Here is a 17957-nt window from a genome sequence, read left to right on the forward strand (position 1 = left end):
AGCAAGAATCCCGGACAAAAATAAAGCCCGAAGAATCAAGAAAAAAAGGCAAATCCACGATAAAAGGGCCAAAAAAAAAAATGCACGTATCCCGACCCGGATAGCATAATCGCGGATCGGGATTGCATAATATCGTGGACCAGGATAGAATACAAATGTTATCTCGGTCCGGGATTGTTCTACCCAGGTCGATTATGTAATTTCGTTCCAGGATTGTTCTATCCTAGGTCGGGATATTCATGTAATTTTTTTTATAATTATCTTTTTTTAAATTAAATTCTGGATTTATTCAATCTTGCCCTATTTATGGAATTTTGACCAAACTTTTAATTAAATATTCACATTTATGCAATTTTGGGTTGGGATGATGGAATTCGATTTTCATTAAATATTTAATCATTCAATTTTGTAATTTCAACATTTTATTATAGATTTTTTCCGTATTAAATTAGTAATTATTTTTTCAAATTTTAAAAGTTGAGTTTTTTTGGCAAATTTTAGTTCATTTTCTCTCTACTTTCATCATTTTAATTTTTTTGTCCACGTACTTTTTTCGTTCTCTTTTCTCTCTCTTTTTCTTCTTCCCCATTTTCTCTTTTTCTCTTTCTTCTGGTAATTCTATTCTCCTTTTTCTTTTTCTTTCTCCCCTTTCTCTTTTCTTTTCCATTTTTTTTCTTTTTCTTTCTTTCTCTCTCTTCTTCCATTTCTATTCTCTGTTTTTTTTTTCTCTCTTCCCTTACTCTTTTCTTCTCATTATCTCATTTTCTTCTTTCTTTCTCTTCTTCCGTTTTTGTTCTTCTTTTCTTCCTTCTCCCCTTCCTCTTCACCACTCGACTAAAACTGATCGATCGTAGTATAGTTGGTCGATTAGAGTGGTGGAGCTTTCTAATACCGACAAGCTCCAACTTATAGAAATTGAATTTGTCTATAGTCAGGTTTGAATCTAAAACCAACTCTGACCGATCACTAATGATCACCCCTAGGGGTAAATATCAAAAGTTATTTTCACCCCCGAACATATGAATCTTAGTCTGATGCTTTCAGTTTCGTATTTCTATTTCTTAAAATTAGACTTTCTAGTCATAGATATGTTATTATTTTTTGTTTAGAGAAATTTCAACATAAATTTAAGACAAAATACACTATGGTCCCGAAGTTTATATAAAATGGTTCTAAATAGTCTTTAAAATGCTTTTACCGTTAGTTGACTAACTCCTAAAAATGATTTAACTCTTAAAATTTTGACGGTAATAATGTTGATTTTGCAAAATATATTAAAGGAAGGAGAAGAAAGAAGAAGAAAGAAGAAGATGAAGTCTAATCACCATTAAAAATATTATTAAATTAATAAATTTTAACCAATAAGTAATTTTACAGACTTGAAAGACCAAAAGTGTATCTTTTGAAATTACTTTTAGAGATCAAATAGATGCATACGATCTCATATCTCGATATAAAATTTTGTAGAAAGTCATATTTGATGAAAGTCGCATGTATGGCTTGGAGGGAGATCTTGAAAGATCCACCCGAGTCAGAAAGTCAAAATAAAGTCAAAATAAATGAACCCCGTCACACTCATGTCATATGGTAATTTTTTTTTTATAGAAGTTTGGAATTTTATGTTACATTTAAAACAGATATTTATTTTATGCTACCGATGTAAATGTTTTTTTTTAACAAGTAGCAAGTAAGTAAATTTGGTCCAAACATTCTAATAGTTTCTTTCTAAAAGTACATAGGCGTAGGGATCGAGATTCGAACTCACGAACTTATACCCAAACTTCTAACCAAGTATAAGTGCATTAACCCATTGAATTATGCTCAAATTCGCAATCCCTCTAAATTGTTTGCGTGATATCATACCTTTTAATTTAGTGTGTAATTTAATCTCGTGCCTATTTACTATTGTATATTTATTAATTGAGTTAAATTATGGTGAATAAGGTTGGCAAACATAAATGAAAATTTAATCTCTTACGGCTTGTTTAGTTCGGGTTTGTTTGTTCTCCTTATGATCAGTTTTTGAGAATTATTTTATTGTTTCTTAAATAATAAAAAAAAAGAGAGAAAAAGAAATAATGATTAACCATAGTTTTATTTTTCTTTATTAACAGTAAGATTATCAACAGTCTTTCTTTTTTTATTTTTTTTAACAAGACTCTTAATTTGTTTTAGAATGGTACAACATAGTAATCGTAAGATAAAGAATATCAAACCTTTAGGACGTTTGGTTTCCGTTTGGTTTCCCCTTTTCAAAACGGGGAGTACGGTTTGTTAAGATAAATCCACGTTTGCTTCACAGTTTTATAAACCTAGGTTTGTTAGAGTAAATACTATTCCACTCGATCTTTGCTACAGTAAATACTATTTTTTAAATTAAATAAATGAGGAAATTAATTAATTATAATTATAATTATAAATAAGTAAATCAATTTAATTAAAATTAAATGTAATAAATAATTAATTCATATATCCACAAATTTTCTCTTTTTTTTTTCCAAATGATTCAAGAAAAATCTATTTTTTCTTTTTTGTTTTTTTTATCTATTTATAGCTGTTTTTTTCATTTCATATAATAGTTTATTTTGTTTCCTTTTTGTTATCACTATCACATTTGTAAAAGACATTAGCCAATTACGGCTAAATTATTGACAACATTTTCTCTACGGTAAAATTTATGTCGAATAAATTTATATACTCTTGTTTAGACTTTGATAAATACTTGAAAAGTATTTTCGTAGATAATTGAATATTTATTTTAAAAATTAATCATTGGAAAAAATTGGATGGTGTATTAAAAATATTTAATATATCCTTATAATAGTATTACCTCCTTTTATAAGAAAATTGAATTTCGTAAAATAATTTAAATTATTTTAATTAAATAATTAGTTTATAAATTATATTTTTTAAAAAGAATATTAATACTAAAACAACCGAACACAAGTTTGATAAAGCCAATTTAACAAAATACAAAACATACACCTAACAAAGCAAGATTTAACATCAACCAAATATAAACTTAACAAACGACTTAATAAACATATTTGTTGCACTGACCAAACACATACTTAATCCAGACTTAATAAATCATGGCAAAACAGTGAACCAAACACCCCTCAATGTTCATATGAAAATGTGGTTCTAATAATGCTTAGACTATTTGGTAACACGTTGTCCTAATTGGTTAAATTGTGAACACACCTATCTCAAATAAGTTGACATTATTGTTCGTTAGATTATTTATTGTTAAGTTGTTTAATTAAAACTATGTACATGCTACAGCCTAGAAGATTGTTATGATCATCACTTGATTTTTGCTTGCAGAAGAAAATAAAAGAATGAAAAATATAAAAACTCTAGAGTTAAAACAACAATACAATGGTACACTGATTTAATTAATAGTTTCGATAATTAAGTTATTATTTTTTTTTTGGATTTCAACATATGGAATAGGGATCGAACTCACAACCTCATGATTGGAGGTATGTCCAATTGCCGCTAAGCTATGCTTGATTTAACTATAATTAAGTTATTAAAGGCACTAGAAAATTGAAGGTTGAGAGCTAAAAGACTCTCGTCCTTTTTTCAATGTTATTTTTGTGCTCTTTTAAGAGAAAAATATTTTCTTTTTCACATTTTTCTTTCTTATTTGTCAAAAGATTAACGAAGAGATGGATGATTGATATACCAAATATATTATTCTTAGATATGATTGGGGTTGAGCCATTTGACGAGTCCATAGGCATTTTGGCTAGTTGAGCGTCTCTAATTTTTAAATAATGATAATAAAATTAATTTATTATTAATTAAAGAATGATCAATTAAATAATAAAAATTAGCTTTTTTTGTTCATTACATCATCAACGTACTAAACATGCAGGTGCTAGTTGTTACTTTATTAGAAGACTTAAGCGTTAAACTCCAAAGATCAAGTTAGAATAAAATTTGTACAGAAATTTAAGAACATTCAATGTGTTCAAAACTTTAGACAAATCTATTAAAGATAGAGAATTGAAAAGAAAGGTAATATTTCTCAAAAGTAATATTGAAGGTTAATAAATATAAAATATGTTATAGATTAGATTGGACGAGGAGAAGACAGGAATTGGACTGGAGGAGGAGCGGGCTCACCAGGTAAGGAAGTCGAAACCTGGAGACTCGGTCGGTCATAGTCGACTCGAGGCTCAGTGCCAACCAGGCCTCAGCGTCGAGACCTTCTCGGCACTAACGAGTTATCGGCTTCCGGTGAATTCGAGCATATTTAAGGGATAAGACACTTTAATTCCATTTTTTATTACCATTCTAAAGGTCAATGATTCGATTCTACCTTGCAATTACCAAACTCATAAAAGTATGTTGGGTATTTTGTCATAAAACTCGTAGTTTGTAAACAGTGAACATTAATGTGAGGTTATTCAGACAAGTGTTGTTAAATGAAAGTGAATTTGTTTTTTTAATAACTCTAAATCCAATAAATTACGAACGCTTGGCTATTATAATGAGTATTTGGACTTTATGTGGAGACATAAATTGGATCAAGATATCAAGATCAAAGAAATAGCCTAAACAGTCTATAGTACATGGATCAAGTGATCCTGATTCGTTCATGTAGAAACATGTGAGCGGGGGTGTTCTACACAATGAGATTGTGTAAGACTGACCTTGAAATAATCACTGTTACATATTAACACCGTTTATGGATAACATTGATTAATTTCGTTTATCGATGACCTAGATAATTTGATCTAAATCCTAAGCCGTCTATGAACTCCTATTTATTCAGGATTCTCCATTGATTTGCATAGGTGAGAGTAAGCTCATCAGCGTTGTTCAATATGCCTTCCATTTCAGGAATAAGACTGGGTAGATAGTTGGGAACATAGAATTAACAAGACAGAATTCACTCCTACCCAATTTAGGGATAGTAGAGAGGTTGTTCCCTTAAGGGCTGATCCCGGGACTTGAACAAGGGGCCCGATCCTCTCACTGGCCTTAGAGGAATTAGATTTAGTGATTTGATTCTAAATCAATTGTTCATTAGAGGGATAGTGGTACTTAAGGAGAAAAGATGTAACTCAGGGGTTAAAACGGTTTTTGACCTAGCTGAGGTTACGAACGGCCTGTGAAGGATCAACTTACCGACGACGATTATATCGAATGAACACAAATATATCTACAGTAAAGGGAGTGCATCTATAGGCTATAGTTGACAGTCCTGTTAGTTAACAAATGTTGATTAACTAAGTTAAAGAGTTTGACCGGTTAGTCTCGAATCGTTGGAGCCCATGATCTGTAGGTCCATCGGGTCTCCATGCTAGCTCATAAAGGATAAAATTGATGAACCAGGTGAAGCAAGAATGTGAAGTGTTCAAATTTGGTTTTTTAGGGAATATTGTATTTTATATGAGATATAATATATAATTTAATAATTAATTGAGAAATAATTATTATAGAGAGTATGACTTATTTTGTAATTTGATTAATGTGATTAATCAAGCTTAGGTGTCAAAAGACCAATTAATATGAGATATTAATTTGGCTTGGTTTTTGCTTTAATAGAAAATTGATATTTATTTTTGTTTTTATAAAAATTAGTTTTATAAAAGTTTTATTTAAAAAATCAAGTTAGTGATTTTCAAGTGTGGTTTTTGAAGTGTTTCTTCAAGGCAATGACATCTATCTTTTACATGCTAGTGGGGTTTGAAGTGGAAGACATGCAAGACTTGTCATTGCATGCATTTGGTCTTTATATAGGTGATGAAGATCACCTGGAGAAGGCTAATGCTTCCTTGTATAAGTGTAGAATTTTTCCACTCAAATTTTTATTGTTTTCTCTTAGTCATTAGTGCTTTCCCTTCGCTTTCACTCATAATTCAGTCCCACAACCGTGTTCATCAACCCGAGGATAGCATGGATTTGCCGTTGGTGGTCTCATTGAGTTAGGAGAAGAAGTTACAGTGAGGTCTTCAAAAGGTAGAAAGTTAATCACTTCCTGTTTCATTTTTCATCATATTTTTCAGAATGCTTATTTTAGTTAAATTGCTTTCTTAAATGTATTATATGATCCTTAGCTTCCATGGTGCATGTCTAAAGATCGATTAAAGTAAAAATAATAAGTCAATATCATCCCACGGTCACTACTCAACCACCACATTTTTTTCTTGTTAAAATCTTTAAGTCAATGGGTCATTCTCTCGACTCGTATCCATCAGAATCTGATCCCACCTAAAATTAGCAAAATGTAAAGGCTAACCTCAAGATCAATTACGTAAGGAAAAAAAGGGATCAATTAAAGCCAAGCTTTTATAATCTATAAAAAGTAGTTTTTAAAAATTTTATTATATAGTCGCTCGTCGTTAGTTTCGGCACTGGAGTCGACGCCAAAACCGACCAACCTTTTTCTTTCTTTTCAACCGACCGAACTGTCAGTTAGTTTTAGTTTAAACCAATCATTCTTTCTCTCTGTTTTTTTTTTTTGTTTACCTCTTCTGAAGCACAACAGCAAGATTTAGAAAAGAAAAAAAAATCCAATGAAAGTGTTAGATGATGGATAATGGGACCAATAAGACAAAGGGATTTCAGATATGAAAGACAAGAAAATAAACCATAAGTAATGCCATGAAGAAGAAAACATAACTCGAACAAAAAATCTCAAATCCGAGAAATGGAAGAAGGTGCATGAAGAAATTCGTGAGAAAAGGACATAGGAAAGAGTTGAAACAAATATTGGGAGTGTAAGTGTTAAGGTAGGGAGGCAGCGATGGAAAGAGGTTGTTGGCAATTTGGAGAGATGAGGGCTACTGCGTCGGAGGGAGAAAGATGGTCGAGAGGGGGAAAGATGGCCAAGAGGGGGGAATGTCGGTTGCACGCGAGGCAAATAAGAAGAAAACCCTAAAGTTTAGTAATCTATTATATATATACAAGCTTTTCTGTGGTTAATTAGCAATCAGTTGGTCGGTTTGTGGTAAATTCGTTGTGACCTACCGATCGAAAACCGACTCCCGACTAATTAGAGACAAAAATCAACCGACCGTCGTTGGTTCAATCCGTTTTGGTCAATCGGGTCTACTGGAGGGAAAAATACAACATGACACGTGTACAAATGAACTCAGCTCGGTATCATTGGATCCGCTCAACCAAGCCAATGGAGGAGACCGACATACACTCAGAATCAAGCTGAAGACTAGAACTCCATCGGAGAATTGCTTAAGTTCTCTTCATACGGACCCGAGGACTCTGACCTTAGACTTGGCAATCGAACTGGGGGCCCAACAATAATAATCGTGGGTCAAGGCAATTCCAACAGTTTTATCCCCATCCCCCCTCCCACTTAGAAAAGGGATACTTCGCCTCTTCGTTCAGGTACGCAATTTTACTTCGAGAATGACTTATTGTAGCTCACACAACTTGAACATCAGAGTTTGTGTTATTTTTGCAGGTGTCTATTGCTTAAGAGTCGACAGAATTAACCTATGGTATGCCTATGGTGGTTAGACCTAAGTCTACCAACCTGAGACTACCAACCTGAATCAACCTATGTCGACCAACACAGAGCCACAACTGAGGACGAGCACCTTAGTCAACTCGGTTGGGTTGACAAGCACGAGCACCCAGTCAACCAACACGGACTTGGCTACCTCGAAATGACCATCTCGGGTTGATCACCCTCGGACTGGTTCACCACCATGGTCTGACCATCCCAAGCCTAACCACACTAGATCAACAATCCCTAGCCGATCATTCTTGGCCTGACAAGCTTCGGCCAACCAACTCGAGCCGACTGATCCAAAATCCCTTTGAAATAACCAAACATTAAATATTGCAAAATCACTTTTAATCATATGAAAATCGATCTTAATTAGGGAGGTGAAACAAAACAATAAAATAATAAATCACTAATTCTACCCTCATCTAAACACACTTTTAACACTCTAGGTGATTTTAGATAATTAGAAGTGGTTTTTTAATTAAAAAAAATCTACCGTGTTTGTTAATAAATAAGAAAAAAGAGAGAACATGTTTAAAAGATTAGATTGCTTGTAAATACATTTTTTGATGAAACACTGGAGAGATGACTTTAAAAAGAAAATTATTTAAAATCATTAATGCTATCGTAATTTAAGAATCTAAGGGATGATTATTCGTAAAAACAAAAAGTGAGAAATAAAATTTTTTAAAACTAAAACATATACCAACTTAGCCTTCATTAAAAAAAAAACCTTAGTCTTATATCATATAAGTTTATCATCAATCAGTTTTAACGTTCACCAATAATCATACATCCCCAAATTGTTGTACTAAACAAATTCACAACAATGAGAGATTGAATTGAAAATTGTTAAAATATAATAGACTAAATTAAAAAATTTTAGAACAATAAGAACTAAATTGAAAAAACTCTCAAAATATAGATAATACAACATATATTTAACTTTAAAAAAATTACGGAAATAAAAAACAAAACTCATATTTCAATGTCAAAATGAACATAGCTTAGCGGTAATTGACATATATAAAATATTTGAATGTCGAAGTAACAACTTTATGTTTCTTGTATAAACAAAAATAATGGTGGTTCTATTTTCAAGTCAATCTAATTGACAATTCATGACATCTTTTAAAAAAGAAAAAAAAAAGATATTACTTTCTTTGTATCCATATCAAGTGAATCTTAACCATTGATCTTGCCAATACTAGATGCTTTACCGGTAAAACTATATATAATCAAATTAGTAATAAAAAGATGCGTTTTTTTTTTTTTTTTTGGTAACATGGGATTTTTTTTGCATGGATGAAAGAAAAATAAAATAAAATAAAATGCATGAATTTATTTTGAAGCTTTAGTTTTAAATCACAAACATGGGAATAAAAATTATTCGTTTTGTGCGTCTAATGCATATGGTCGAAACTCCTTCCGATCCTGCAATAATCAACGACCCAGATTCCTTCCACAACCATTATTGGCATTTTTTCTTTTTCTTTTCAAATTAATTAAATAATAATGTCCACAATCATCCTCACACCCAAAAACCTTCTTTTAAACGCTACTCTACTCTCTTATCTTCACCCAAAAATAAATAAATAAAGGAAAAAAAAAAACATTTTTATAATTATTGATCGTTGAAAAAAGCCCAAAAAAAAAGAGAAGTTTAAAAGTTAAAACATACATTATACATGTAACTTTTACGAGGGAGAGAGTTTGGGAGAAAATTTTACTTTCCCATCGTGACTCTTTTGTCTCATTGATCTTGATCGAATTTTATTTTTTTCACCCGACGATGCTCGTTTGAGCTTTTGGACTTGATACCATATTGATATTCCTAGGTTATTTGAGTAATAGTTCATATCTATTATAAATATCTCATGTTATCATCAGAGTTCAAACCTGGAGATATCTACTTTAATGACCCATGCTCTCATTCAATACTACATCTAACAAAATTTAAACAAACAATCAAAACATCATTCAATAACTTATCGACAACACAATATTCACCGAGATATTTGCACCGCAAAGCCATGGAGACTCCGCTCGCCATATTCTATAGCTGAAAAAAGAAAAAGAAAAAGAAAAAGAAAAAGAAAAAGGAAACCCTAGATGTATCAGATGATTCCCTATTTGGCTGGTGAGAATTGTATGGCACAGCAAAAGTGGTTATCAAAAGGAATATGATGTGATATACATAGCCAAGCCCAAGAGGGGGAAAACACAATATATAATAACAATTTGGACCATTTTGGCTGCATATGCTGGTTTCAAAGCCTAATCTTTCTTTCATTCAGTCTCCCCAAGCCTATGAAAAAATAAAGTACAAATTAAAGCGATCAGTCAAAATTACAACTTTTTGACACCAACTCTCAGCTGGGCTTCTTAATCCCCAATTTGAGATGCCATTTTCTAGATACTATCTTTTCTGCTCCATTCTTTTTGGCTCTCTCAGAATCTTGTAAACACACCCTCCAATTCCTCCACACCCCCCTCTAAAACTCAAGCCCCCCACTGCACACTTTGAGCAGAGCAAAAGGAAAAAAAAACAATGAAGCTTCTGCTTTTGTTCTCTCTGCTCCTCATGCCCGTGTTTCTGCCCGCGAGCTCTAATTTTGCGGTCGACGGTAGAGCGCTACGGGTCGACACGGTGGATGGCTCCGATGGTGGTGGCGGTGGAAGGGACGACATGTCGGATCGGCGGGAGTTATTGGATGATCGGGTTTTCACGTTGGCGTCGGGGCCCAGCAGGAAGGGAGATGGGCATAAGTGAAGGATGGGAAAAGGGTCGACTTGTCGGATTATGTTTTGTTGTTGTTTGTATTCATTTGGTTTCGGTTTGGCCTCTCATATTCTAATCTGTAAGGAAGAGTACGCTTTTGGATTGTACAAAAAGAATTCTTTTCGCAGATTATAATTTACTGTCGTGATATTGTTATATATAATTTTCTTGGGTTGTGTTTGTGATCCAAAACTTAGTCAGTGCTGACTGATTAAACGTTCATTCCTTGACTACCATTAAAGTTTTTGACACTTAAAGGAGAGAAATGTAAAAAGAGATACTTTTTCTGTTTTTTTGACAAAGAAAAAAATGGTCAAATTTTCAACCCTCACCGTCTAAATATTTTCAGTGACAGCATTTGAATTTGAGCGTATTGCTCTGTTTTCCCCCTCTTTAGTTAGGGTAGGTTTCTCTTTTTTTCCTCAATTTAAAGAATTTCAAGGACTTTTTTTTTTAAATATTGTTAAAATCCAAACTAATCTTCAAAATAATGCTTCCTTGGAACTATTTCGAAAAACAATATTTCAAGAAAAGATAATATCTTGGATAAGCTATTTTATAAAACTTATTTTCATAAATAGTCCAATATTTACAAATTTTACGACCTTAAATTTCTGGATTTAAATTTTTTTTTAAATGTTAAATTTACATTATTTACATTATTTATATTTATTATAATTTGTCTTTTATTTAAATGTAAAAGATTAATATTACAAATTTGTTTTTGTAAACATTAAATTATTCTGCGACCTAAATCAATCATTCTCATAATTTGCTAATTTACTCCTTAATATATTATACTAAAGAATGAAATTTATTACAAATATTTAAAAGTATAACATAAATATTAATATAGCCATTATAACATACACTTATATAAAAGTATGTATCTATGTATCTATGTATGTATGTATATCCGACTACCTTTTCAGTTATATAGAAATATAAACTATATTTGGCTATAAACTTAAGCAATATACACTTAACAATGGTGATATAAACTATAATCATTATAACATACACTTATATCAAGATATAACTTATATCTGGTCATAAAGTATATACGACTATATTCCTCTACAATTAATAAACAAAGCAAATAACCTACAAACCTTCCGGTCGGCGACTAGACAATTGCTGGGATAAACAGAAGGCTGGAATGATCGATGGGCGGCTGACGACAAAAAAGAAACCTCGGGATAAACGAAAGGAAACAATGGATGGACGGGCGGCTGGAGAAGAAGAAGAAGCTAGACGGATTGCTCCGACGACGAAGAAGAACAGAGATGGCGGCCGGAGACGAATGAATGGACGGAAATATAACGATAGAAGAAGAAGAAAAGTAGGAGGAATGAAATTTTCGAATTTTTTCAATAATTTAGGATTTTGGGGATTTGATATTTTCACTATTGGAAAATCTAATTAGGCAAAATTTAAGGGATTTAAAATGTAATTTACAACTAGCCAATTTTGGATTTTTAAAATTAAATTAATATTGAGGTGAGATAGGATATATTAGTAAATTGGGTGATGGATACCATCCTAAATGAGGTTGTTTTTGTGTAAATTTTATACAAGTCAATCCTTTTATCTAATTATAGTCTCTAAATAACCTATCAATGTACTAATCCCTTAAAAAAATCTTCAGCCACTAAGTTGTCTCTAGAAGACACGATCAACATATACATGGTCTAGCTACTCATGTATGTCACCATATTATTTGTCTATATAATCATGTCATCGATACACGATGGGCCACATCGTCAAAATTTCACGGAGATTGGAACCTTCTAATATTTTTGAGGTGATAAAATTTCCTAATGCCACTCATATCTATTAATTAATATTTTATTATAAAGTGTGAACTAATAAAATGTGAGACATTAACCATTATGGGTGGTTCCAAAGAGACTGAGTTAATTAAGAGGGAATGAGTTCAAACTCATGATGGCCACCTAACGTTCAATCAACCTCCGAACCAAAGTTTGTTTTTCATAGATTTGTTTTATTTTTTTTTTATTTTGGTAGCGACTCGAAACCCCTTCTCTCATGATAGACCCTTTAAGAGATGACGTTGTCTGGTCGATGATGTTGCAACAAGTTGGTCAAATCACAACTATTTTGGATGGTGCTTAGAATTTCTGTCTGAATTTGAGATGTTGAAAACCATGACACATATGTGGTGAGCTGGAGCTAGTTGACTTCTTTATCAGTTGGGTTAGTTAGCTACTTAATTGGCCGCTTGAGTGTGATTAAGGGCAGTAGAGAATTATTTTGTGAGGCTCACATATATACTATGTAAACTCTCTATATTAGTGATAACAGTAAGATTCCCACCAAAGTGGATGTAGGCATCTCTGTTGGCCGAACCACTCAAAATATCTGGTGTGTAATTTCTACTTCATCACATCTTCAATTTCTTCGTAGATCTAATTTTTGCTTGTAATCTGTAATTGGTGTTTTGATCGTTTTCATGCAAGCTTGAGTACAATATAGGATTGGTGTACTTATTCCGATTCAAAACCTCGACACGAGAAAATCCGCTACTAGTATTCTACATCTTTTCGGGAGATCATTCTTTAGTTTCATAGAAAGTAAAGAAACAAAAAGCACCTTTATCCGTATCATTAACAAAGGCCGAGTAACCAAGCTAGTTTAGTTATCACAACTACTTTGTGATATACAGATTTCATTTTCTCCGCTATTTAATTATGCACGTATACAACAGTCGAACTATATTCACATTGCATCCAATCCTACGTTCCAAGCAACACACAAAACACATTATTGTCATCAAGTTCATTACAAAGTTTTGTAAAGCTCATACCCCTTTGTTCATAGTAACAACTTACCAATTCTGTTTTCCACAATTGAAGACATTAGTGTAAAGTAAACATCTCACACCAAACAAAACCACCATCATCTAGCACACTCAATCTTGAACTGCGCCACCAATTCTCTTGCATTCACAGTGGTGCTGTCCTCATCCATCATCATCATCACAGAATCATCAATATCACCCATCGCCATGGAAGGAATCTCCCACTGAGCATCAACAATTGTGGTGCTGCCATCAAATCCCTTCCCCCCGCCTGTGGGCGTGAGCTGAAACTGCAAAGACAGTTCCAAATCATACACCACATCATGCATTGAAGGCCTCTTTGCACCAACTTCATCCACACACATCTGCGCCACTTCCACAAATTTCCTCAACGAATTGGCCTCAATCGTCCCCACAAGAAAAGGGTCGATCAGTTTCTCCACCTCCCCCCTGCTCTTGCACAGAATCGCCCAGTCCGCCAGGTTTATCTCCTCGCTCGGGAGCGACTCCACGATCGGAGCTCTCCCGGAGAGAGCTTCGAGAAGCACGACGCCGAAGGAGTACACGTCGGATTTCTCCGTCAGCTGGCCCGTGTTGAAGTACTCCGGGTCCAGATATCCGTAGGTTCCTCGGATGGTGGTGTCCAATTCCTTGGCGTCCGGTACACCGGATTTCGATATCCCGAAATCGGCGACCTTAGCCATGGAGTTTTTGTCGAGTAAGATGTTGGTGGTTTTGATGTCACGATGAATGATGACGCCTGCGGTGGAACCCGTGTGTAAATAGTCGAGTCCTTTCGCTGCGTCGATGCAGATTTCGAGTCTTTGCTTCCATGACAATGGAGGATTATTACGGGCCTTTGAACCGTATAAGTACTCTCTCAAAGTTCCCCCCTCCATATATTCATAAACCAAGATCATCTCTTCGCCTTCATCACAATATCTGTTAGAGAAAAGAATACCCTTTTAGCCTTTAACTATTTGAAATATGTAGCAAAAGTAACAACTCATTATTTTGTTAGAAGATCATATATTTTTGCATTATTCTCTCTTAGTTCTTGATGGCCAATATAAGATAGGTATAAGAACTTTTAAGTACTTTCATAGGAATATCTGGTAAGAAAGAAGAGTGCACTCACAGAATCTTTTTTTTTTTAAATAATGAACCGACAATTTTCAATAATAATTAGTATAGAAATATATGAAAGGCTTATTTTCCGAAAAGTAGACTAATAAAAATGGATAAAACTTTGCTTATGGATAAGTAGACATCTTCCTACCTACCACCATTGCAAGACAATTATTTCAATCCTAATTAAATTTTTAGTCCGTTAATTTTTAAAAACAACCCTTCTGTCCTTGATATTATTTCGTTCTCAACTAATTTTTGTAGCTCTAATGTATGTATATATATACATTTTAATCTCGTGTTGTCCCTTTATTAAAAATAAAATAAAGGGTAAAGATATAATGGTGTTCCTTTTTTTAGAAGTTGAAGAACTAAAATAGACATTTTGAAGCAGTAGATTAACAAGTACCCGTATAACGAAACGAGATGTCGGTGTCGAATTTCAGACAGAATAATGACCTCAGTCTGAAACTCCTTCAAACCCTGTCCAAACCCAGGCCGGCTTCGTTTCACAGCCACCTCCTTGTCCCCAAGTCTGCCATAATAAACCTTCCCAAATCCCCCAACACCAATGGTTCTATCCTTGTCAAAACCATCAGTCGCCGCACTTATCTCCCCAAACGAGATCTTCAGCTCAAGGTTCAAATTAGGAGCAAGATCCTCAATGGACACAATCTTCTCCGAAGGATCATTCTGAGGAACAAGCAAAGGCCGAGACTTTTTGGACTTCCCAACTCTAAAATAGCACAAAACCAGCCCCATCACAACCCCCAAAATCACCACGCCCCCACCAACACAAACCCCAACAATCACCCCCTTGAGATGATTTCTTCCCTTCTCTTCCGCCGTCTCAACAATGGCACCCACAAACGATTTCTCCACCAGCTCCCTAATCTCAATCCCATTCAAGAACGCCCTTGACAATGGAGCATCATCATTTCTGGCCACGCCGGTGTTGAAGAACCCTGAATTGTCTGTAACAACTGCAAATTCCTGCCTAAATGGCTTTGCAAAAGCATTTATGTCAGTGTTTTCGCTGGAATCCATAAAAGTTCGGTTGCTGCCGAGGAAGTAATCGAAACGGAAAGTTGTGCCTCGTTGTTCGGTTATAATGTCGCAGAAGTGGAGCTGAACGAAGTACTTTGTGTTCTTCTTGACCTTGAAAACCCATGTCAGATTTGAGAGCCTTGAGCGTCCCGTGGCGTCCATTTTTAGCTCCTTCGCTGTACTGTACACATAAGTTGGGGCTGTGTAACCTGTTGTCACTTCTTTGTATACTATGTTTCCTCCGTAGCTAATGGTTTTTGCAGACGATGGAAAAGCCAGAAATTTATCATCTGGCAACCAAGTTCTCCATAGGGTGTCGTTATCTGGTGTGATCAAGGAACCTCCCACTGAAACCCTGTTATCAAGAATATTAAGAAATCTGTAATCCATTGCTTAAGCTTTTGTCAGGAGTGGTCGTGTGCTAGTGATTCATGTGTTTGCATAAATGAATCAAAAATTAAAATATTTGCTTTGTTGCTTATCAATATGAATTATATTAACTTTACCCCTGTGACAATTCAGTTGGTAAAAGCTTGAGATTTCTGGATCATTCTGACTTCTAAAACTAAGTTCTAACCTTTTAATAAACTTAATACCAAAAATTTTTGATGTCTCCCGACCTTTGCGTAGATGCTCCTAAGTGTAGAGAATTTGTTGGTTCACCCACTCAAAAGATTCAATTAATAGCTCACAATCACTTGCTTTTTAGTACAACAAGTGGGATGGAAGATTCGAACTCAACCTTTTGATTTGAAACAGGTGCCAATTACTAAGTTATGCTCATGTGGGCGACAATCATTGGTTAAGTTCGTGCTAAAAGAAAGTTTAAAACGTTGAATCAAAGATTAAATTTACCGTAATGAAAACGTTTAGAGTTGGAGTATGACTTAACACCTGTAAGAAGTATGAAATGCTTCGGAAAGCATGGAATACTGGCTGCCGTTGAATCTGACTTGTGCAGAAAGGGCGTAAGCCGACTGTGGTTTGAATTCGTCAGGGGCAAGAAAGAGTTCAATTGCATTCACAAAAGCCAGAGCAGATTGTAACGGAGAAAATTGGATGCCAAATGACCCATTTTGAAGCTCAAAAGCGAACTCCTCAACAATTGGTGTCTTAGCACCACTATTATGGACAGAGAAATTGGACAGCAATAGAAAACCAGAGCTTGCGGAGACATTAAACCGAGCTTGAGGGAGATTTTGATGTGGGAAGAAATGGAGACGCACCACGTAGGTGCCATTTTGATTGATGCCGTTGAAAACGTACCATGTTGGCTCATTGTAAACTCTTGCTGTGTGATAGATTTCCGGTATGGTTTTCGAGATGGTGTCGTCTTTAACCCGTTTGCTTTTTCCAGGGCTGATCAGCCACGGTCTGGGCTTCGCGTCGCCGATGAACCGTCGGTTGAGTCCAAAGTTGACGTCGGAGTCAGATCCACAGTTGAGAAAGTACTTGTCAGGAGGAGTGTAGGCTGAAGAGATGAGAAAAGGGGAAGAAAATTGAAGAAGTAGAAGAGGAAAGAGGTGGAGGAAAGACATTATTGCATAGGGGTGAGTTTCTTGCTTTTCCTGAAGGGATAGTGAAGAAGAAATAATATACCTTTTCGAAGCTGATTTATGACTTAATAAGTTAACTATGCTTAAGTTCGGTACGATAACGATTAAAGTTAGGATACAATAATTGATTGACGATTTTTAGGAGGCGTCAATGGAGAAAGACTTGATTTTTTCTAAGTTATTAATAAAAAAAGACTTGCTTTACTCGACTTGTCATTTGTGAGTGCACACAAAGAAAAGATACAAGTGGTGCGCACCAGGAGAGGATAGGTGTGAAAAGAGAGTGTCCAAAAAGCTGTTTGGTAGCAAAGAAAGATTCAAGAAAGCAGGCACTCTCTTTTTCAACTTTTGAAAAGATGTTTTTGAATCTCCATATATTTACACACAAACAAACCCACTTATTTTGGAACCCCTAATTAGGGGATCAATTAACTTACATATGGAAGTTAAGTTAACTAGAGCTTAAGAATAAGGTTGTGTTTATGAATTTGGAACTTAGATTCAATTTTATGGACTACATTCCTTTGAGATATGATCGTCTTGCGAAGCTTAGACTCATGATTAGGTCGACAAATGCTCAGAACCTACATAGAGAGAGAAAAAAAGTCATGATGCTCAAGTTATGAGTCTATGTGCGATCGATTCTCAGAGAGAGTAATATAATAGTATCACGTATCTGGAAAATGAAAGCGGATCTCTCTATTTATACGTTTTGGTCTACATATCTCACTTGCTCAATGATTACAACCATTCTGTAAATCGTAGTGTATTGTTGCCAGAAAAATGGTTAAAAGTAATGAGGTACAGTGCTTTGATCATTAGCTCGTCGTTTAAGAAGGTCGACCATTGAGATCTATATGCATCGCCCCACCAAGGAAGGTGGCCGGTCTGCCTATTAGTCTTCCCAAACTTTCAGAGTTCTCATGCCCACATGGTACTTCTGACCTATAATTTTGACCTCCAATAAAATCGATATTTTTAACTAATCGTTAGTAATATGAGTGTAAAATAGAAGAGAGTTTACTTGGAAAATTCCAACTCAGACGAAAAATAGCGTGACCAAGATCTAGCACGCCAAGTAATTGTCCACCGAGATCGTCACGAACCTTTATTGGTAGCCACCTCACCTCCGAC

General features: G+C 34.6%; 1 protein-coding gene across 1 annotated transcript; it reads right to left on the minus strand.

Annotated features, from left to right (window-relative positions):
• Positions 1 to 12870: 12870 nt before the first annotated feature.
• On the minus strand, positions 12871 to 16872 carry LOC111017940 (putative receptor-like protein kinase At2g23200). Its single transcript, XM_022293837.2, has 3 exons — positions 16162 to 16872; positions 14630 to 15622; positions 12871 to 14034 (listed from the first exon to the last, which is right to left on the minus strand). Exons 1-3 carry the CDS (start codon positions 16803 to 16805, stop codon positions 13191 to 13193), a joined length of 2481 nt encoding a protein of 826 aa, XP_022149529.1. The 5' UTR covers positions 16806 to 16872; the 3' UTR covers positions 12871 to 13190.
• Positions 16873 to 17957: the final 1085 nt, after the last annotated feature.

The sequence above is a fragment of the Momordica charantia genome (genome assembly GCF_013281855.1).
Source record: "Momordica charantia cultivar OHB3-1 chromosome 2 unlocalized genomic scaffold, Mcharantia_2.0 BLBB01000002.1, whole genome shotgun sequence".
NCBI classification, from domain to species: Eukaryota; Viridiplantae; Streptophyta; class Magnoliopsida; order Cucurbitales; family Cucurbitaceae; genus Momordica; species Momordica charantia.